The 22,417-nt window shown below is 39.3% G+C and overlaps 1 protein-coding gene across 3 annotated transcripts in view; it reads left to right on the top strand.

Annotated features, from left to right (window-relative positions):
• The window catches only part of GPR63 (G protein-coupled receptor 63), a 31,920-nt gene extending 15,042 nt beyond the window's left edge, over positions 1 to 16,878 (top strand). For 2 of the 3 annotated variants that reach the window (XM_057410814.1, XM_057410815.1), the window contains exons 2-4: positions 2,306 to 2,391; positions 6,719 to 6,796; positions 10,420 to 12,577. In XM_057410814.1, coding sequence (XP_057266797.1) covers positions 10,564 to 11,823 — 1,260 coding nt within the window. In that variant the 5' untranslated portion in view covers positions 2,306 to 2,391; positions 6,719 to 6,796; positions 10,420 to 10,563 and the 3' untranslated portion in view covers positions 11,824 to 12,577. Of the gene's footprint in view, positions 1 to 2,305; positions 2,392 to 6,718; positions 6,797 to 10,419; positions 12,578 to 16,573 lie in introns of those variants that run through there. The other variant, XM_057410816.1, reaches the window with a different exon arrangement.
• The last annotated feature ends 5,539 nt before the right edge of the window (positions 16,879 to 22,417 follow it).

The raw sequence follows: 22,417 nt of genomic DNA, 5'->3' as shown, positions 1-22,417 counted from the left end.
GTAAATACCTTTTAGTATATAAAAGCCAAATCTAGATCTTATGGCTTGATATGTGTACACCAACATCTCAGAGCTTCAGGTGAGATAGGTTGACGCTTTTAAATTTGCTCGTTAGGGTCTACTTTAGTCCAGATTGATGCTTCTGCTTCGCAACTGGGGAGCTGGGTTCAGGAAGGAGTGAATGAGGAAGAGGTCAGTACTGCCCATTCAGTAGCTCTGCCAGCTCTAAATGGTGGTAGCATCAAGGTTGTAATTCCACAAGTAGAGTTCTTTGCAGGTAACAGGAATCCGTGCATTCATAATTTCATTGTAGGATCATGAAGAGTTACAGAGCTTTCCCCCTCTGTTCTTACAAAAAAGCCTGACTAATCATTTATAATGGGAAGAAAAAAGGAATGTTCTTTGGAAACAGTGTTAACTGCTGATTTCCAAGAGAAAACTGCACTAAGCAGCCTTGCTCAGTTAAGAGGAAGGTCTGTAAGGTACTCAAATTTAGTAACATTTTCCAGATTTTGAAAGTCCTTTTATTTTTAGCTTCTTGGAGCCTTGAAGTGGAAGAACTTTCTAGTGTATGATAATGTTTTGAATGCTTTTCTAAATTTATTTTAAAGATGCTTTCTATAAACATTTAAGTAGAGAAAAGGAACTGTTCTTATCTAGGGGAATGTGGTTGTCTGGAGCAAAGACCTGGCAGGTTGTTACTATATTTAATCTGTCCAAGTTCCTGGCAGAGTCTTCTGTCTGCTTGCAAAGCTGTTCGCTTCTTTGATACTTCAGGAAGCCTAAGAGGGAAGATTAACAGTTTATAATGCTTATCTCAGTAAAGGGGAAACAAATCATTTGGTGAAAATCTGTAATAGTATAATGGGTACATTTTATTTTATACATAAATAAATCCTGTTTTTCCTTCCCACCTTGTTCTGTGGAATAAATAGAAGTATCAAATTGTGGTGCTAATGGAAAACAATTTGTGTTAAAAGATAATCAGAAAAATCTTTCAAACACTGATTTCAGTTGTGGCCATAATTGTTGAATTGTGGCTTCAGTGGTGAAAATGGGTTTATTCTGCAGAAGGTGAATTTCTCAGCAGGTGCCAGTCCAGCTGATCAGGCCTTATGTTTTGGGTGTTTGAGGTTGGGTTGAAGTTGGTTGCAGATACAGAAATTCAGCACTCAGATGGTTGGAGGAACCAGGACATTATGAGTGATTTTAAAGTACTGTTAGTTTTTATTGCTTCCCATGTAGAAGGTCATTGTGCACTTCTTGGCTGGTTTGTCCTCCAACCCCTGTGTAGAGCATTTACATAGAAACTTGTTCGTGAAGGATCCTGACATCTTTTTCTCCACTGTGGAGGTGACTTACAGATGTTCTATTAGTGGCTTCTGGAAAAAAATTAAAAGTTGTATAGCCTTTTAAAAACTAGCATGTGAATGTATGTGTGTCCCATGTATTTGTCCTTTTGATTATTATATATAAACAATATAAATAAATCAGGTCACTGGGATCTTCTAGTGTGACATAAGCTCAGCTTTCAAGGCTCACTGAGATTTTCTGGCTTTCTTCTGAGAGTATATGGAAAAGCTACATTGAAAACTTCTGTTCTCAGTTAACAACAGGTATGTTGTGATAAAATATGCAACTTTTTAGTCATGCTAGGTCCAGTTTACAGAAATCATTTTAACTTGAGGCGTAAGAGCTTTGTGCTGATCGATTGGTGCAAGAGTATGCAGAGGAAGTGCTGAGATCCTGCATTGAAACTTTCATAGTTTATTCTTCTCTGTGCCTTTATACTTATATCTTTATACTTATATCTTTATGCTAATAGCTTCTTCAAGATGTTCAGTAGCCACCTGTGGACTTAAGTGACATTTTTTCTGAGCAGCTTTGGGTGTCTCATTATCAGGATCCTAATATTTTAAAGCTAAGCATGTGTTTTAACAGACCCAGTAAGATTTATGGCAGCTAACTGTTGTGTGCTTGTCTACGAATTAAATAAATGCATCTGAATGAGATCTAAACAATGTTTTGCTCCAGTCCTGGGAAATGTTAATATTAAATGGTGAGATTCTTATGCTCCAGAGGCTAGATGGCTGAGGGTCTTTTTGGATTGATGAAACTTGGATGCCTTAATCCTGCCTAAGTTCTGCAAGAAGGGGGTGTGTGATCTGCCTTTTGTCAGGAGACACAGCACATTCTACCTCTCCCAGTAAAAATAGTTTTATTACAGGAAAAACTTTTGCAATTCTGGTCTTGTCCTGCCTCGAGTGTAAATATCTCACCAACTTGTTTTTCTTTTTTTTTACAGGTTATTTGGAAAGAGACTACTTTGCTGAACAGAACAACTCAAGATGACTTGTGATTCCTGTTCTACATGGGAGCCAGTCTGGATTGGTATGTTGGGAGTTTTTTCTTACTTACCAAACTCATTTGTAGTGATAGCATGTATAATCCCAAGGTCTACTTAAAATTTAGGAAGCTTCCGACTTGTATGTTAATAACTAGGTGAAGACTATGAATTAAAAGAGTGTGTTTTCAGTTATGTTTTCAATGGTTACTGTTCTAGGTACTACAGCATTTAGTTAGCTCTTCAACATGAATATGGTTAATATGACCTTTGAACTAGTGAGAAAGTTAGAAGTCAGGGGAAATATTGTGACAGCACTAGAAATATAGAACTTTATAAGTCCTTTCACATGATCTGCAAATTGGGAACATGGTTTTTCCCAAGAGCGAAGAAAATATAATTATTTTTTATATTTTTGTGTATTTGTGGTTTAGAATAGTCATGAAGATTCCCATGGCTGACATTTCTTGACAATTAATGCCTGTCTGAATTAAGGACAGGAAAAAATACCCTCAAGAGGGCAATTAGTTGTACTTAATGACCGAAAGCAGAGGTGGCTGTTTCCCATAATAATTTCCTATGAAAATTGCCACAGTAGTGTATATAGAGTGGAAAAAAAGGACAATTTCCTAAGTTAAACTAATGCCTCTTGTGAATAGTTTCATGGGTCATCTGCTCATGCAGTGTGGTTTATTAGTTTCAATTTAGGATATGTAAATAGGTATTAAAACTGAAAATTGCTAGTTCCTTTTAGGAGGAACAGTTAGGTGAGTAAGAGCGTTGTCCCTGCTGATTCGTGCTCTGACTCATTGTTTGCGCTGGCTTTAGCAGAAGGGACTCTATTGCAATAGATTCCTGCCTCTACTTAATGGCACAAGAAACTGCTTGATTCCTGTTGTGAGTGGAGTATTTCCTGGGGTGCTTTCTGCAATAATAGGGTGTCAGAGTATACTTTAGTATTTTGTACCAACATGTAACTCTTTTTGAAAACAAAATAAGCTCATGGCCTTTGTGTTTGTTGCTGACTTTATCCCTTTTTCCCCTAAGAATATTTTTTAATGTTGGTTTGGTTGGGGTTTTTTATGCTGCAACAATTGTTTTTGCCAAATTTTACCTTTGAAATAAAACCATTGATAGCAACTATAAATCATGCAGAAATTTCCCATTTATGAGCACTTAAAACATCCCTGAGAAGTAAGAAAGATCACTGTACCACTCATTGCTGGCTTCAGGTTTTTTGAATAAGAATGATTTCTGTGTGCTGGACCAAATCTTGGTGCTGGGCAGTACTGAAAATATGCTTACTTTTAGCAGTTAAATCATTGAACATTTTGGCAGCTGTTCACAGTGTGTTGATCTGTATCAAACATAAACTTATTATGGTACTGTTATGTTCCCTGTTTTGTCTATGTTGGACTTACTGGTTTTGACTGATGTTGGCTTTTCATGTAAGATCTAATCTTCCATTTCTGGTTGAGCATGCTATCCAAATTTTGAACGGAAACCTTTTAGCTTCAAAAGCTGTTAAAAACAGACACCATAGTTCTAGCAATAATTATATTTGATGAATAAAATTTGTGTTACTTAGCTTTAAGTGTGTACTTCATTGAAATAATTGTGTCTATTATGTTCCATAAAAAGAAAGTTGCATATGAGTGAGAACCTTGCTTGAGAGAAAGTGTGCATACCCAGTAATTTTCAGGACTGAAATGGAAAAAAGTGATTGTGTGAAGCTTTTCTGCATCTGAAAAGAATCAGTGAGAGTACATGTTCCAAAAGTGAGAGTGCTGTGACAAAAAGGTAGCTGCCTCTTGCTTGAGTACTTTGACCATCAATAAGCTTACCCATTTAAACTACCAAAGCATGGTTGTCTTTTACGAGGTATGTGATTACCATTCAGCAGTGACTCTGGCTTTGAAATGACAGGATCTGTCTTTCTTGAACAGCAAGTGAGGACTGAAATGACTTGAATTTATGGTCTGAATTGCCAGTCACTTTTACGAAGGGTGATAGCCAAGAAAAAGCGTTATTAAGTTGCCTGCAAGGTTAGATAAGTGTAACTCCAGCACACATTTGAGCATGCAGATTCAGTATGCGGTGCATGGAGAGGTTTCATACCTCAGAGTGATAAACAGAGTTATAGAGAGAAGGGTGCTGCTGGGAAACCATCAGGAAGCAGTGAGCACAGGAACAACACTCAAGAGTTTCTATCTACCTGGGATCCAAAGCCTGCAGTTCTCTTGTTAGATTAGGTGTCTTTGTAACAGCTGATCACCCCTCACTCTTTTGTTCCTTCTTGAAAAGAAGAGAGGGCTGATGACTTATGCAACAAATGGCTAACACTCCCTTCCCAAATTTAAGCACTTGGCTGGGTCCAGGCAGCAGCTTGCATGAGTTCGTTATCCTCCCCTTCTCTTAACGCTGTGCAGAAAAGCATAGAAGCTTCGCACTGAGGGGGTAGAAAGCACAAAGCAGGAGGTAGCTATTTGTTTAGAGAGCTGGGATAGTAAGACAACATATATGAAATTAGTTTTCTTAGTCACTTTTTCTGGATTTGTTAGGAATAGTCTATAGACACCTGAGAGGCCTTTTTACTTTGCTATATACTGGATGCTACTGGCTTGAGGAATGCAGGGTAGCACAATCTTTTTGACTAAATAAATGGTGCAAAACACATGTGCTTCTGGTCTGGTTCCTTGTGTTTAGAAGGACAATTTGTGATAAAGCAGTATTTTCTAAAACTTTGATTTTTTTTTTTTTTTTTTAATTTTTATTTTTAATTTTTTTACCTTGGAACACCGGAACATTTGCAGTTGTTTTGGGGGTTGTAGTGTATGGGAGTTTGTTTTTTGTTTTGTTTTTTCTTTTTTTTTTGGGGGGGGGACTTTTGGGTGCGATTGTGGGGTTTTTTGTTCGATTTTTGTGGTGTGGTTTTTTTTTTGTTTTTCCTCTTTAGAGCTTTTATGATGTGTGCTGTCATCTAAGGTTCTGTTGAACTTTATAAATCGGAGTGCAGAGCTGTGTGCCATAAATATGTTTAAAGAGATGAACATACTGGAAAGAGCCCAATGAAGGGCTACAAAGATGATGAAGAGACTGGAACATCTTCTCTGAGGGAAAGCCTGAGAGAACTTGGACTGTTTAGCTTGGAAGAGAGAAGGCTCAGGGGGATGTTATCAGTGTGTATGAATACCCATAGGGAGAGTGCAAAGGGGACAGAGCCAGGCTCTTTTCAGTGATAACCAGTGACAGGACCAGAGGCAATGGACACAAACTGAAACACAGGATGTTTGTCCTAAGTATCAGGAAAGCTTTTCCGTTGTGAGTGTGACTCGGCACAGGTTGCCCAGACAGGTTGTAGAGTATTCATCCTTGGAGATACTCAGAAGCTGTCTGGACATGGTCCTGGGCAACTGACTCTAGGAGGCCATGATGGAACGGTGGGGTGGGACAAGATGACCTGTAGAGGACTTGTTCAACCTCAGTCCCTCTGGGATTTTGTGATTCCTTTGGTTTTCCTATTGTAAGAGACAACAATAATTCGTTTCCCTGTGCCACTAATAATTCTGTAGACCTCTATGATACCTTTTTTCAGTCACTTTTGAATAGACATCAGGTGGAGCAGAACTGAATATAGCACTGAGGATGAGATGTGCCATAGAAGTGTATTGTAGCAGGTACTGCATATGAATTTATGGTGTATGTAGGTAGCTCCTGCTTTTCTTCTCTGTTTCTTTGCTAACAATTCTGAACACTTGCATGATGTTTTCATAGACTATCAAAACTTGAAGATCTGTCTGTCTTCTGGATGGTAATTATTGGCTTAGCATCTGTTACTGTACCTATAACTTTTTTTCTGTACATGCATAGTTTCACTTCTAGTAACACTAAATTTTATCTGGCAGTCTATTAGCTTGTCACTAACTGTCATAAGATCCATCTGTACCTGTTTATAGTTGACCTTTTTTTTTATTAAATTGCTCTGAAAAACAGTTCATGTTCATCATCAGCAAATGTTGTGGTTTCACATTTGCCTCTTTTCGCCTGTAGGTTGAAGAGTGTGAGCCCCAGTATAGGTTATCTTTGTAGGATCATTCTGCTGACCTTTTTTCCACTGCAAAACTAACTGCTCCTTCATTTCCTATTTTAAACTGATTATTGTCTGTGAGAGGGCTTTATATTTCTCTAGTGGCAGATTAGTTTCTTTCAGAGCCTTGGTGGAAAGACCTTGTCAAAACCAACCTGAAATGCAAAACATACCTTTGCTGGCTTACTGCTTGCAGAGCTCTAAAAGACACTGCCCCAGGGATCTAATTTTCTGTACTCCATGATTTTAAATCCAGAATTATTTGTTGAATTTATGCTCTTTTGCAGTCCCTGCAGAATGCTACAGCTTCCTTCCCTCTTCAGTGTTCTTGGCTAGTGGAATTGTAAACCTTGGAGGAACTTTGGGTGAGATTTTCATGTTCATTGTTAAAATCCTTGCTTATTTGTTCTGGAAAGCTATGTTAACCTTTCTGCGGTTGGTTACGGATTTTATTCTAACAAATATGTTAAAGACAACTAGTAAAGAAAGGTTTATAAAGACTGAAGAGAGAAATTTTGGCTACTTTATATGCTTTAGCCTGTAATTAGCATTAAGACTTCCTCTAGAGGAGTCACTGTAAAATAAAAATTAGAGGGGCTGAATGGAGAGAAAAGGAAAATCTAGACTAAAGTTAACAAAATTTGTCATTTTTGTGAAATGTCAACACACATAGCTGAGTATACTCTTGCTGAGTTTAACAATCTTTGAAATATAATAGGATAAACAAGAAAATTATTACATTCCCTTCCATTCAAGCAGGAAGACCTCTAGAAAGTGGAATTTGTATTACTCTGTATCCTGGGTTCAGCTGGAAAGTTATTTTTCTTCTTCCTAGTAGCTGGTGCAGTGCTGTGGTTTGGCTTTAGTCTGAGAACAATGCTGATAACACGCCAGTGTTTTAGTTGTTGCTAAATAATGCTTACCCTAATCCAGGACTTTTCAGTCTCATGCTCTGCCAGTGAGGAGGGGCACGGGAAGCTGGGAGGAAGCAGAGACGAGACACCTGGCCCAAACTAGCTAAAGGGGAATTCCATACCACAGCACATCATGCCCAGTATATAAACTGGAGGGAGTTAACCCAGAAAGCCTGGGTCACTGTGAGTTGGGCTGGGTATTGGTCAGCAGGTGGTGTGCAATTGTATTGTGCATCGCTTGTGTATTGGTTTGGGTTTTGTTCCCCCCCCCCCCTTCTCTTTTTTGTATTCTCTCCCCTTGGGGTTTACATTCTTTCAGTTCTCCCCCTTCTTCCTGCCTGGAGATGGGGGGGGGGGGGGGGGCAGGAGAAAGGAGGGGAGTGAGTGGCTGCATGGTGCTGAGTTACCAGCTGGGCTTAAACCATGGCACTCTCGGTTTTCATGGAAGGTTTTGGCAGAGGGGTCTACAAGGGCCGGTTCTATGAGAAGCTGGTAGAAGCTTTCCCTGTGACTGATAGAGTCAATGCCAGCCAGCTCCAAGGCAAACTCACTACTGGCCAAGGCTGAGCCCATCATTGATGGTGGTAGCAACTTTGGGATCACATAGTTAAGAAGGGGAAAAAGTTACTGTGCAGGAGCAATTACAGCCAGAGAGAGGAGTGAGACTGTGAGAGAAACAGCTCTGCAGACACCAGGGTCAGTGAAGGAGGGGAGGAGGTGCTTCAGGCACTGGAGCAGAGATACTCTTGCAGCATGTGGTGCAGACCATGGTGAGGCAGGCTGTCCCCCTGCAGCCCATGGACGTCCATGGAGGAACAGATACTCACTTGCAGCCTGTGGAAGACCCCACACGAGAGCAGGTGGATGCCCAAAGAAGCTGTGATCCCATGGGAAGCTCATGCTGGAGCAGGCTCCTGGCCGTACCTGTGGCCCCGTAGAGGAAGGAGCCCACACTGAAGCAGGTTTGCTGGCAGGACTTGTGACCCCTATAGGGAGCCCATGCTCTAGCAGTCTGTTCCTGAAGAACTGCACCTTATGGAAGGAACCCATGCTGGAGCAGGGGAAGAGTGTGAGAAGTCCTCTCCTCTGAGGAGGAAGGAGCAGCAGAAACAGTGTGTGATGAACTGACTGCAACCCCCATCCCTCTTCTCCCAGTGCAGGAACAAAGTTGAGCACAGAAAGAAAGGAGGGGTATGTTTTAGTATTTTTTTTTTTCTCATTATCCTTCTCTGATTTGTGATTGGTAATGAATTAATTTCCCCAGTCAAGTCCGTTTTTTCTGTGATGGTAATTGGTGAGTGATACCTCCATTTCGTTCTTTCTCCCCATGAGCCATTCCCTCTCATGTCCAGCTGAGGAGGGGGAGTGATAGAGCTGCTGTGGTGGGAGGAAACCTGGTGTCTATCCAGGGTCAACCCACCACAGACTCAATGATATTAGGATATTTATAATAGTATCCTCTGATACCGCTGAAAATTGCAAGAGAGAGGTTAATAATTTGTGTTGGAAAAAATGCAGAAGATGGTCTGGCCCTGGAAATCATCTAGTTGATAGGAGCTTGCAGGTAAGAAGGGAATAGCTTTTCTATGGAATGAGAGGAGGAGGTCATAGTACTGCTGTTTCTTGATGAATTCTTGGCAGCAGCCTGGACAGGCTTGCATTTGGATCACTGGAAGTCCAAACTAGGGACTTTGTTCTCTTAAAGTCCATTTCTTTGTTGGTGAAGTATTACCCAGAACCTCCAAAATACAGGCAGGATTTGTGTTGCCAGATAAAAGCTTCTTGGTCACCATGTGCAGAGACGGAGGAGATAGATTGCCCTCTGAAGATGCCTATAATCCTCTTCTGACTAAACACACTAAGACAGCTTGAAAGTGACTGTTACACTCATCCAGAATGAATGAGGTGAATTCCACTTTATGTTTCTGGGCATTGAATCTTTCTCGTTTCCTGCTTGATCAGGTGCCAGAGTACTCTGGGAGCATTTAATTTAGTAGTCCAAGATAGAGGAGAGGAAGTAGCGCTGAAAAGGGGAGACAATTCCTTTGCATTTTATTTGTCTCTAAGAGCAGTACATGTCATAATACAATAGACACAATAATAGTACAACAAAACAGTACACAAACTATAAAAAGAAATGTTTGATTTTATCAGCAAAATGAGGAGGGAAGAAGTTCAGCAGAAGATCAAAGGATTAGATTTACAAGGAAAAAAGAGTGTGCATGTGGTTAAATTATGTGGAATACCAAGATGAATTAACAAGGACATGTCTAGACCAGTGAAAGCAGGAAAGCTTGCTGCAGGGGGAAGGATTTTAGCAACTGAAGAATAGCTAGTTTCCTGCACCTTGATATGAGTCAGTAACTAAATGAAACAAATTGAGAAATACTTTAATCCTGTGGACAAGTTATTTAATAATTAATAACAGATTAGGATGTTTTACATATTTTTCCTAAGGCATCTGCTGCAGCTGACTGACATGGTACAAAAGATCCTGTATTATTTAGGATTTCTCAGATAGGGAGGCTTTTCCATGTTTACCAAATGGGCAGATAGGCGATACTGATATTATTTAAGCTGTTTGGAAATATTGAAGTGTTCAGCTGTAGGCAATTTCATAACAAAATCATGAAGTTAGCTTAAAAATCATGAGATTTAAATAACGATACTGATTTGATTTATTCTCTCTTCATCAGTTAAGTTTGTTTTCAAACAAAGTTTTCCAGTCCTGGTTATGGTAGAAAAAAGTCAGCGAGTGAGAGTGTTGTACAGTATCAGCAAGACTACCAGAGCAGGGTCTGTAAGAAAAACACCAAACATTATGAGACTCCCATGACTTCTGCTTAAGTAAATTCAGTTGACCTGAAGTGTAAATATATATGAAGGATCCCTTTGTCATTAAGGAAAGCAGAGCAATTGTTTGATTCCCATTGGTTTCAGATTTCTTTAGATTTCTTTATCCAGATTGCTGTTCCCTAGTACCGTGACTCCTTGAATGAAGGTGTAACCTAGTTTTACATTCCTGTATACAGTCCACTTTGCAATATTTATCCTGTTTCTCCATTCTTTTGCAGATGGAAATACTGACACAAATATAAGAACTTTGATGCTTTCAGACTTTGAATTTTGATTTGTTAAATGACCAGGAATAAGATACTGCCTGAGCAAGATGAAATGCCTTGAAGACCTTTGGTTCTGCTTTCATTTCTCCTGAAGCAATGGTTTTCTCAGCAATGTTGACGCTGGCCCACTCTGGGACCTCAAATGCTACTTTTATTGTTTATGAAAATGCCTATACGAATTTTACCACTCCACAGTTCTTGCTTCGTAGTGGCACAACACAGCCGTCGAGATATGGTTCAGGTGCTGTACTCACCACTGAGAGAAGTACTTTTCTGGTGAATGCTACAGCTATCCTGCCATCACAGGAAGTTTTCAGGAGCTTGAGTTTGCCACTCCAGATCATTCTTTCTGCTGCTATGATATTTATCCTGTTGGTTTCTTTCCTTGGAAACTTTGTTGTTTGCCTCATGGTCTACCAGAAGGCAGCTATGAGATCTGCAATTAACATTCTCTTAGCAAGCCTGGCTTTTGCAGACATGCTGCTGGCAGTGCTGAACATGCCTTTTGCTCTGGTAACAATCATTACCACTCAGTGGATTTTTGGGGATATATTCTGCAGAGTCTCTGCCATGTTCTTCTGGCTTTTTGTCATAGAGGGGGTAGCCATTCTTCTTATTATTAGTATTGACCGATTTCTTATCATAGTTCAGAGGCAAGATAAACTGAACCCTTACCGTGCAAAGATTCTCATTGTACTTTCCTGGGCAGCATCTTTTGTTGTTGCTTTTCCATTATCAGTAGGGAATCCTAATCTGCAGATACCCTCAAGAGCACCTCAGTGTGTCTTTGGCTACTCGACAAGCCCAGGTTACCGAGCCTACGTGATAGTTATCTTGCTAATTTCTTTTTTTATTCCATTCCTGGTAATGCTGTATTCTTTTATGGGCATACTCAACACCGTCCGCCACAATGCAGTTCGTATCCATAGCCACCCTGATAGCATATGTCTCAGCCAGGCCAGCAAACTTGGTCTCATGAGCTTACAGAGACCTTTTCAGATGAATATTGATATGAGCTTTAAAACTCGTGCCTTCACAACCATCTTGATTTTGTTCCTTGTCTTCATAGTCTGTTGGGCACCCTTCACCACTTACAGCCTTATAGCCACATTCAACAGCCACTTCTACTACAAGCACAACTTCTTTGAGATAAGCACTTGGCTCCTTTGGCTCTGCTACCTCAAGTCTGCACTGAACCCACTGATATACTACTGGAGGATTAAGAAGTTTCATGATGCATGCTTGGACTTGATGCCCAAATACTTCAAGTTTTTGCCACAGCTACCTGGCCATACAAGACGGCGCATTCGACCGAGTGCCATCTATGTGTGTGGGGAGCATCGGTCGGTAGTGTGAAGCTGCAGTTGTTTGACAATGATTGTTATTTTCTGGGTTTATTTTTTTTAGGCTTTAGGTTGAATTTTATTTTGTTTAATATGGCTTTTTCAGTGTGGCCATATCTTATAACTTACTTAATTTTCCCAGTACTCTGTGCAATTTTGGGAGGTAAGATAGAGGGAGGGAAAGTGGTTAGTTATACTTGGGTTTACTTCCAGAATACAATGTAAACAAAATAACAAATGTTACCTCTAGGATTCCATGGAAATCCATTCTTTTAAATGAAAAACACATTTGTAACATTTTGTCAGGTTTAGGCTTACTAGGCCTGCAATTCCATCTAATTGTAGGGACTTTTTTTTTTTGTATGCTGCTAAGATACAGTGTATTTAGTTAGTGTAATTTCTCTGAAAAATGTTGCTGCTGTCTGCCAATATATTGGAGCCAAAAAGTCTCATTAGATTACTCCTATTTAATTTTAACAATATTTCAGAAGTTTTCATGGTGACACTAGAGAACTTCTTCCTTTTTTTAATCTTTACTTTAATACTTCCATTAATATTTTTTGTGCACTTTACAAAATTTACTATGGAATTTGTTCATTGGAATATTTTGTTCTGTATTGAAGGGGTATTATTATCATTATTTGTTATATTGCTGAATTTCAATGAAGGACCAATGTAAGCTCTAGGAGGGCAATTTATGTTGGTATAGCTACGCCTACAGTCACAGATTCACTGTTTTTCTAACAATTATCACATGTAACATTAACTGCTCTGTTATCAGGGGAGTTGGAAGGAAAAAATGGAGGAAAGAAAGGGATGAAAATACCATGTCCGGAGGCTTAGACTAACATAAAATGTAGAAAAATAGAGTTTATGTGAAAATTATCCCAGGGGAAAGGGTGGTTGTAGTTGTTAGTTTAGGTTGTTATGAGCTATCTAAACCTGATGGTATGCCTGAGAACCTATCTGAAATTGTGACTTTGGGCCTGCAATTTACACTCTGTTGGTATAATGCTGTTTCTGCTTGGAGCTCATGTAAGGCTAGTTGTGCTCTGAAATCATGCTGTCAGGCATTCATTGGGATAGAATTAGAAATAGTAAACCAGCAAATAGATAGATAGCACATGAATCATAGTTGAGACTAGGACTTCGTCTTAATAGTAATTACAGGGAAAAAAGCCTCAGCTTCTTTTCCGGTTTAAGTATTAGGCTGAAACCATAAACTGATAATCCTAGAATGGCTTGTGTTAGAAGGGAACTTGGAAGTTCATCTAGTTCCAACCCCCCTGCCATGGGCAAAGACACCTTCCATTAGACCAGGTTGCTCTGAGCCCCGTCTGATCTGGCCTTGAGCACTGGCAGGGATGGAGCATCCATAACTTCTCTGGGCAACCTGTTGCACCCCACAGTGAAGAATTTATTCCTAATAACCTGATCTAAATCTACCCTCTTTCAGTTTAAAGCTATTATTCCTTATAACAGTTGGCCAGCAGTGTTTGCTGTGGATGCAAGTTGAATTCTCCATTTTCCCCCCATCCTACTTTACGTTGACTTTTTTCCTCTATACTGTTATCTGCCTCAAGATTTTACTCTGCTCTTCTCATCTATTAGGCATCAGGTTCTCTCATTGAAATGCCAGATCACCGTTATGATTAATGTCAGGCTATCTCAGTACCTGCCTGGAAAGCAGAAAGGCAAAGGTTTTCCTTGATGATAGCAATCCAGACTCAGCTTTTTTTTTTTTTTTTTAAATCTGCTAAATAAATATTTAAGGCAAGTAAAATTAAGACTAAGGTTTGGGCCTTGAAGTGACACCTCCCCCCCCCGGGGAAGAGTGCCTGCAGAACAGGATTAATGTACACCAAACTTGCCAACCAGGGTTTGAGCTTCTCTTGCTTCTATCTGTCACTCAGTACCCCAAAGCATGAGGACCTCTTCATTGTTCTCGTACCAGGTGAGCAAGTAATAGCAATTTTACCCATTTCTATCTATCTACACAGTATAGGGCGTTTCCTTCATGCTTATATCCATGTGTATGAAGGAGGTGCCCTGTTCTGTGTGGATGTCCAAGGACTGCTTAATTTCTGAAGTCAAGTAAGCATTTACACCCCAGATTTTATTTAGGTCTTCAGTGAAGAACTGAGTAAACAGTTATCTCTGTTCTCTTCTTCAACAACAAGCAGTGAAAGTGTTGGCAATATTTATATTTTAGGAGTATAATAGGAACAATTTTGAACTTAGTAATTTATTTTATTTTTTTTTTAAAGCTGCTAGCTGAGGTTATGGGTTACATGTAAAGGCACCCAGGCAGTGGCGGTGCTATTGATACGTGTGCTGTAAGTTCCTTGTCAACTTCACTGATCATGGTATGGATTTTTCTCATCAGAATGACAGGCAGTAAAGGAGTTCTTCTGTAAACCAGAGTGTTTTAGCTTGTCTTTGCGGTATAGATTTATTTCTCCATTACATTTACATTGATAGTGGAAGTTTATGACCTGGTTAGTATGGATTTTCTGTTCCAGAGCTGTCATGCCTGTTTTTCTCTGAAAGCAGCAAAATTGTATTTAAAGCTAATGTAATAGAGTGAAAGCATACACTGTCTAAGATGGCAGGAACAGGTATTTTTGCTGTCTTCCAGAGCTATAATGTAAATTGTTTGAATGAATGTTGTAAAACATGGCAATTCAAAAAGTAAAGAAGATGAGTAATACAGGAAGGTTAGTGAAATTACTTTCTTGAAAGGGGAGGGGAAAACATTCTGTTGGGATTTCATAATCTCTGATAAAGTACTGGCTGTGAAGTAGAAATTGCAAACATCAAAGGAGGTTAATTTATCTTGATAATTTAGTGCTTGTTTACACTGTCTATAACAGGGTTTCCACTCAGAGCTGCATCTGCGGATACTTGGAAAAAAGAAACCCAAACTGAGTGGCCCAAATTCAGAGATGACTTACTTGGTGATACAGTATTCACACTTAGCCGGTTTTAGAGGTGATCAGAGCATACAGTGAACAAAAGGGTGTTCAAGAAAAAAAGAAACAAGGTAGCATAGAAGTATCCCCAGGGTAATGATGTGTTTACAGATCCATTTGAGCTATTGTGTCTAGTACAGGGTCTTTAGAACAGTGCCTTGCTAATTACAGCTGAAGTCCTAGGACCAAGTTGGAAGCCACTAAACTTAGTCTTGCTGTCTGGGATCCTGCCGAGATCACCATAACCTTGCTATCTGTAATGTTAAAACACATGTGTTGGCTGGATTGGGGCTATGGAGGCATTTTAGTGGGCTTGACCAACACCAACGATTTTAAAACTGAAATTGATCTTTCCTGATTCTACTGGGGAACTATAATTTTCTTCCTCTTCAGAAATTACACTCATTACTAAACTGTTATTCTCCCATTATATTTTCAGAAATCTTCGGTCTGGAGGATTGAAATGAATGTATTTTCAATTATGTTGCAGTTTAATTCATTCTGTTAAAGCATGCTGCTTACACAAGACTCATTTGTACAAATTGACTGCTAAAATGATTCTTTTGTACTAAGTTGTGTATCTTTGACATTTGTTATTCATGTAAAAATGTATATAGAGAAGAAACTTGTTTTGCCTCTTACTGCTTTCTGTTACTATTTTTTTTCACTTGTGTGCTTAATGCTTTCATAGTTTCTTTTATTTGGACATATGCATAAACAACTGGAAGATTTCGGTGGTCTTTCTGCAACAATCATTCAACAATGCCCTCCTTGAAAGAGATTTTGATTTAATTTTGTGTGGAAAAATAAAAATTCAGAGCACAAGTTTGTTGCAGTTGGAATGGTGAGAAATTTCTTAAATCCAATTTTCCAGGAGTCACTACTTCGCCATTATCAACTGGTTTGATATTTTTTTGAGGAGTAGTCATTTTCTGATGTGAAGAAACTTGAATTACTATTTTAAAACAAGCTATTAAGTAGAATGGCATTCTCTTTTCTGTATATATTGCATCTGTGAAAATACCTGAGAAACAAACAAAAAAGAAAAAATAAACATGAGCATTCTCCAAAAATGTAGCAAAAATCTGTAGAATTGCTCTATCTTTGTGCATTTGCAGGCTTTTTGGATTTATTTTCAGTTTCAGACACTTTATCCATATCTTAAATAACAAAGGTTGTTTGCCTGATTTAGATGGTTTTCTTTAAGCCAATATGTTTCTTGTATAAAGAATTTACAGAATATTCTCTTCTGAGATATTGGAGTAGAGATGTGTCAGTCTATCTAAAACAAATGAAATAACATCCAGGAAAAGAGAGAGCCTAAAAAGAAAATAATTTTCCTAAAACCGCTGCCTGAGCTGGGTGTACTACCTTTAGCTATGACTGAGTAATTAAGATCATCTTACTGTGCAATAAATAAAACAGGCAGTGGTACTGCATGGCATGATTCATTTCAGCACAAGACAGTGACCTTTATGATTCAAGTGCTGCATATTTGTATGTGATGGATTATTCCTCATATTAGTAGAATGAAAAATGTTCAGCATCTTGACTGTTTTGGGGAAGTTTTCAGCTTGCTAATGATTTAAAAAATATCCTGCGGAGTAATTTCTCTAAATGATAAAGGGTCAAGACATGTCCCTGAAGAACACCTGAAAGGGGATGCATGTTTCCAGTTGCTTAGGTATGTGGGCAGCTGAGCAGAGCCATTCCTAAATTTGAGACTCTTTCCCCCTACCTCTGCAACAACCACATCTTAATCCCTTCTCCTCTCCTGGTGCCCTCCCCAAGGTAGTGCTTTCTGTGCTGCTGTGTTGCAGCAAGTATGCCAGTGGCAGAAGATATTGGTGCCGCTGGCAGGAACACGTGGAAGTGCCTGGAGAAGCTGCAGAGCCAGGAAACCTCTTTCACCCAGTGCCACTCCCTCACATCTTGAGTATAGGTTTGGACCATCTGTAACAGGCTGAAGGCGAGTTTTAACACCTTTGGTTATAAGATTAGGGCTGTCAGGGAAGAGCAGTTACAGAAACATGTATATTTGCCACTAGTGCTAGTGCAGGGTTCTGGTTTAATCCCTAGTAGAATTACAAGTTCTGTTCTTTTGGCAACAGAGCTGCAACAGTCCATGGCCAGTTCATGGCTGAGTAAGTATCCTTTAGCTGATCTGTTTCTCTCTGGCACACTATCTGGTTAGCATCCACCAGGACAAAATTTCATACAGACTGCTCAAACAAAAATGAAGACAGCCACCACTCTGCTTGGATATGAGGCAGGGCAGGGGGAAGAGCTGTGTATTGAAGGAAAACGTGAGTTGTAATGGGTGATGCTAATCAACTGCCCTCTACAGAGGGAGTTATGGATACTTTATGCACAGAATATTGGGTTTTATTCTACTTTATTATATGACAGCGAATGTAGCTTGATATCACATCACTAACAGTACCACAGATAAGTGGCAGTATTCATAAATATCAAAGTAGAACTTGTTCCTGTTTTACTTTATTATCATGTCTATATAAGCAGCTTTGCTGGTGTGTGGGTGCAGAACATAGCAAATAATGAGACATACTCCTCATTTAATTGGTGCTCTGCCTTTAGTAGATTACTGGTGTTCAAACCTCTGTGGTTGACCTGAAATAAAATTAAACCTGTTCACCAACATGAGTAGGAATTCCACTAACACTGCCCTGTCTGTCAAAAGAGAAGGTCTAGTGAGAGATGACAGTAATTCCTCCAAGAGTCAGTTAATCTGATCTCCAAAGGGGTATAATCACAGCTGCAACAAATTTAACAGTGTCTCCTTTTGATTTACTGGGGCCAGGCTGTGTGTCAGAGACAGAGATGGATGGACTTTCTTATGTGATGTAGATAATATAAAGCTTATTTTGTAAATTCTAGTTTCAGATGGGCATTCCAGTGTTCACTGCCATCAGTGCTGCAGCATTTCTGGATATATGCAGAAGCAGATGTATATGGTGGCATACATCTGTGATATTTTACCTATTTATAGCATAGGCAGCACCGCTGCTCATTTGTAGTCTTTTTTGTGATTTCTGGTGATAACTGCACTAGAAACAAGATTGTGCATTTACAGCTTCATTCACTTCCTCTAGTGCTTTGTAGACAAGAGGCACAAAATACCTGCACTTTTAACCGTGATATGTATTTTCTCCTGCAAAAGTAAACTGGTCTCAGTTTGGGCCAATTTGTTTGAAGGAATTAAACAGTTTTGCTTCTATGTAACAGCATCTACAACAAGATTTAGTTTTGTTCAGATAGAATGCATTACTTTTGTACCTTTAATTACTTGGTTTTTGATTTCTCATGTTCTAGTGTAGATAATACTTTATAAAGTCACTTCTAAAATTACCCAGCCTTCTAGCATGATTTTTTTTTTTTTTCCCCAAGTTCTGGTAATTATTCTGTTATTTCAAGTTTAAAAATCCATAAGGCATCATTGCATTGGTTGAGCTGCTCTCCTGTGTTTTCTTAGCCTATGTAGAGGGAGCACTGAGAGATTTGTGAGACTAAATGGAAAGTAAGAAGCCTAGGGACTCACTTGAGGGGGCCTGACTTTGCAGCCTACTAGTCTGGGCAACTTGGAAGCCTCAAAGATTATCCTAACTGCCTAGCTGAGGATTTCAGGTTTTGTTCAGGGATTACCTGATGAGAAATGCATCATCTCACAGCACAGAGGATGCAGGTCCCTATCTGACCCTCTCAGTGGGGGTCTGCTACTCTTCTGGTGCTTCTGTCGTCTGTAACCACTCTTTCTAATCATGTGACAAGTTCTTTTAACTAAAGCAGGTCTTTAATGAAAAAGAATAATTTAAAAAGAATAATTTAAAAAGAATTCTATGAGTTTTTTTTTTTAAGCGGGGCTTTTGTTAGGACAATAATTAATTCATATTATACAAAAGGCCAGACTGTATGACGGCAGTAATTCTTTCTGGCTTTATTCTGAGGCTGATTCCAATTACATGAAACTTCACATTAGTAGTGTCATTGTCAAGGTGAGCCTGAGTATTTGGTAAAAAGAATCTCAAACATAAGGGGTACAAAGAAATGGCACTTTCAAGAGGGTAATTCATTTTAGGTCAACATTGGTGATACTTGATTCTGGAAGGCTGGCTTTTCTAATCAACTTTCTCTGAGGAATTTATTATCTGAAAACCTGTGACTAATGAAAGATGCTTTATTCTTTTGAGTTCAAGCTAATTTCCATGAAGATTATTATTACTAAGCAACAGATTCTGTAGAGTGTCTCCTGAGGGGCTGAAACTACAGCAGGTACAAAAAGTAAAGCAAAGCACAGTGGAAAAAAAGGTGAAATATTATCCCCAGACAGAGAGGCCACAAATGGTACCATGTACAGGGCCTGGTTTGGAGTCTCCTTCCTTGAAAGCTGTTGTTTGACCAATAAAAAACTCCTACAGGAGTAAAAGATCAACATAAAGCATATCACTATCTACTGTTGATGTAAAGCAGGATTCAGCCTCTGCTCAAATGCAGAGATACACCACACTGTGACTAAGGGGGTAAAAAATAAGTCCCAAATATAATTCAGCATATTCGATTCTTATGGGAAAATCGATTATCTGCAATATATGTTAGCCATATTAAAAGAAGAATGGTTACTCTAGGTGTGAGGGCAGAGTGAAACTAAATAGAGGAGTGCTTTCTTGAATAGCAAAAGATGATGTAATCTTTTTTTTCAATGTTGGTTTGTGTCAGAGTAGAAATACAGTATTTGCAGCTTGCTTAAGTAAAAAACCACATCTGGATATTCAGGTTTTTTGATGATAGAGATTTCACTCAGTCCCCTGGCTTTATCTACTGGCTTTGCTAAGTACAAGGTACGCATGATTGAGGATAAAAAAGAAAAAAAATCAAATCAAAACCAAACCAAACCCAAACTCCACAATGGCTTTCAATAATCTTTTGAAAGTTGCAGAAAGTTCCTTTGGCCTTTTTGTGTTCAGTTTAGGTAACTGTTTAAGTGAAGCAGTTTTCTAGCATAAAATTTGCATGTGGTGAATTTCAGCACTTGTTCAATAGAGTTTTTAAACTTGACAGCAATAAAAACATCAATATGCAACTTAACTCACTAATCATGGTATGTGTGGGATATGTACAACCTGGAAATATGCAAAATATTCTAAATATTCGAGTTTAATGATAAATATACCTGGTCATGAATGTGAGACTCCCAAAGGTAAGGGTAGGATGTCCAAAATCACTGTTAGTGTAGGAGTCTCCTTACCCCTCCAAATATTTTATTTGCTCTGATCTTTCCAGTCAGTTTCTTTTTAACACAGTTTTGGTTTGTTTTTTTTCCCTCAAATGCACCTTTCTTCTGATACTGCAAAGGAAAGTTGTGCTGTTACCTGAATTTTTATAAAATAAGAATTGAGGCATAAGATAAAATAAAAAAAAAAAACAAACAAAAAAAACCAAGAACAGAATCTCTGGTCAGATGCTTCCCTGTCCCTGGAAGTACTGAGGGTCACCAGGTGTTTACACTTCCAAGCTACATGAGCTCTGTTTTTTGGGCATGCCCAGAAGCAGCAGTGTCTTCATCTTGCTGTGCTGTGTGTACCTTAGTCACACTAAAGTCCTACAAGTGTCCAGGCATTTCATGCAACTGTTTTGCATGTAGAGCTAATAGAGTAATTTCATGCCGACCCTTTTCCTCATAGAACCAGGACTTTAGTAAAACGCATGTATTCCCTAAAAGGGTCTCTTTTCTTCTAGAGAAGGCCTCTAAAGCTATCACACCTGGTATCAATAACTGGTTTTGAACTAATTAGCATCTTACATGATTTTCCCCCTCTACACTCTTGTGAGACCCCACCTGAAGTATTACATCCAGCTCTGGGGCCCCCAACAGAATGACATTGTCCTGTTGGAACAACTCCAAAGAAGGGCCACAGAGATGATCACAGGGATGGAGCACCTCTCCTATGGAGTCAGGGTCAGAGAGGTGGGGTTGTTCAGCCTGGGGAAGGCTCTGGGGAGACTTTATAGGAGTCTTCCAGTGTCTAAAGGGGGCCTACAAAAAAGCTGGAGAGGGGCTTGGTACAAGGGCACATAGTGATAGCACAGGGGGGAATGGCTTTAAACTGAAAGAGGGCAGATTTAGATCAGGTATTAGGAAGAGATTCTTCACTACGGGGGAGGGTGGTGAGGTGCTGGTACAGGCTGCCCCGAGAAGTTGTGGCTACCCCATCCCTGGCAGTGTTCAAGGCCAGGTTGGACAGGGCTTCAAGCAACACAGTGTAGTGGAAGGTGTCCCTGCCCATGGCAGGGGGCTGGAACTAGATGATCTTTAAGGTCCCTTCCAACCCAAACTGTTCTATGATAGTATGATTAGCGCTATGTAGTGAGTATCTTAATCCTGTCAATTACTGCCCAAGGAATACTCTGCAGCTCATGGCTGGGAGGATCTTCTGGGAGATGTCCTGTCAAATAAGAATAATGTTGCCACCATGAAGCACTATCTCAATACTCAAACAGGTAAATAGTTTGAAAATAGAGCTGGACTGATCTGGAATTGCAGATAAGGGTCATGTTCAGCCTTGGATTTATGCTCAGTTCACACCTAAAGTGGCTCACACCTTTTCTAGGGCATACAGTATCTGGAACATAAATTTTGTATGATGGATATTTTTTCCAGGTGACTCATTCTCAGTGTTAAATCTTACCCAGTTTAAAGGGATCTAGCTTTTAGAGAGGCCAAAGACCATTTTTTTTAGAGTCAGTTTTCCCATGGCTTCTCAGACAGAGTAAATGAAGTGAAAATAGTGTGTGTGGGGGAAATGGCTGGGAATCTGAACCCCTCATATCTTTCCCATCCAGTGCTGTGTAGGAACATTACAGCTCAGTTTAAAGATCACCACTGTCTCTGTTAGATCTGTTTATATGAGATGTATCAAGTGATCGGATGGCTGTTAAAAATGAATGTGCTGTTAGAAATAGGTTATCTTTTTAAATTATATTCTCATTTCATTACAAGCTCTAAATCATTTAAGCATGGGTTTGGAATACATAAGTTGCAGGAAGTCTGATTAATTGATTACAGAAAGTATTGTGTGCACTGTTGCAGCAATTAAGATTTTAGAGGGTTGCCATAGGTCAATTATGCATCCCTATCAATGCTTTTATTGCAGGGATTTGAGTCATAAACTTGTAGAAAATTGCAGGATTTTTCAAAGTTTTTTATCAGGACTACTTTAAAATCTTGTGTTGGATAGACATAGAGCAGTTATTTTTTGTACTGCCTTCGGTATATTTTGTTACATCCCAAACTATAAGGAACTAAGAGAGTTGTATGGTTATTGTTGGAAAAGGTGTACAAATACATATAATCTGTAAACTGGGAAACCAGGATTCCTTAGTTCTGCTACTGGTGGAGTAACTAATATTATTCTCAAGACTAATTTGGCATGGAAAATTTCAAGTTATGTTTCTGCAGTAAGTCTGAGCAGGCAGAGGTCCACAATCAGGTGTGACAAAGTGAAGATGCCAGAAAAATCTAGAGAAAAATCTGAGTCACAAAGTTCAGCAGATCCCCTATGTGAAACTTGTATTGAAGTGGATTAAAACTGTTGAGAGGTAGAGCTTGTCAAAGCCTAG

Source organism: Pezoporus wallicus, unplaced genomic scaffold (assembly GCF_028554395.1).
Source record: "Pezoporus wallicus isolate ANWC-B61680 ecotype Strahan unplaced genomic scaffold, APGP_CSIRO_Pwel_v1 contig_747, whole genome shotgun sequence".
In the NCBI taxonomy this organism is placed as follows: domain Eukaryota; kingdom Metazoa; phylum Chordata; class Aves; order Psittaciformes; family Psittacidae; genus Pezoporus; species Pezoporus wallicus.
This window is presented reverse-complemented; position numbering and strand designations above follow the sequence as displayed.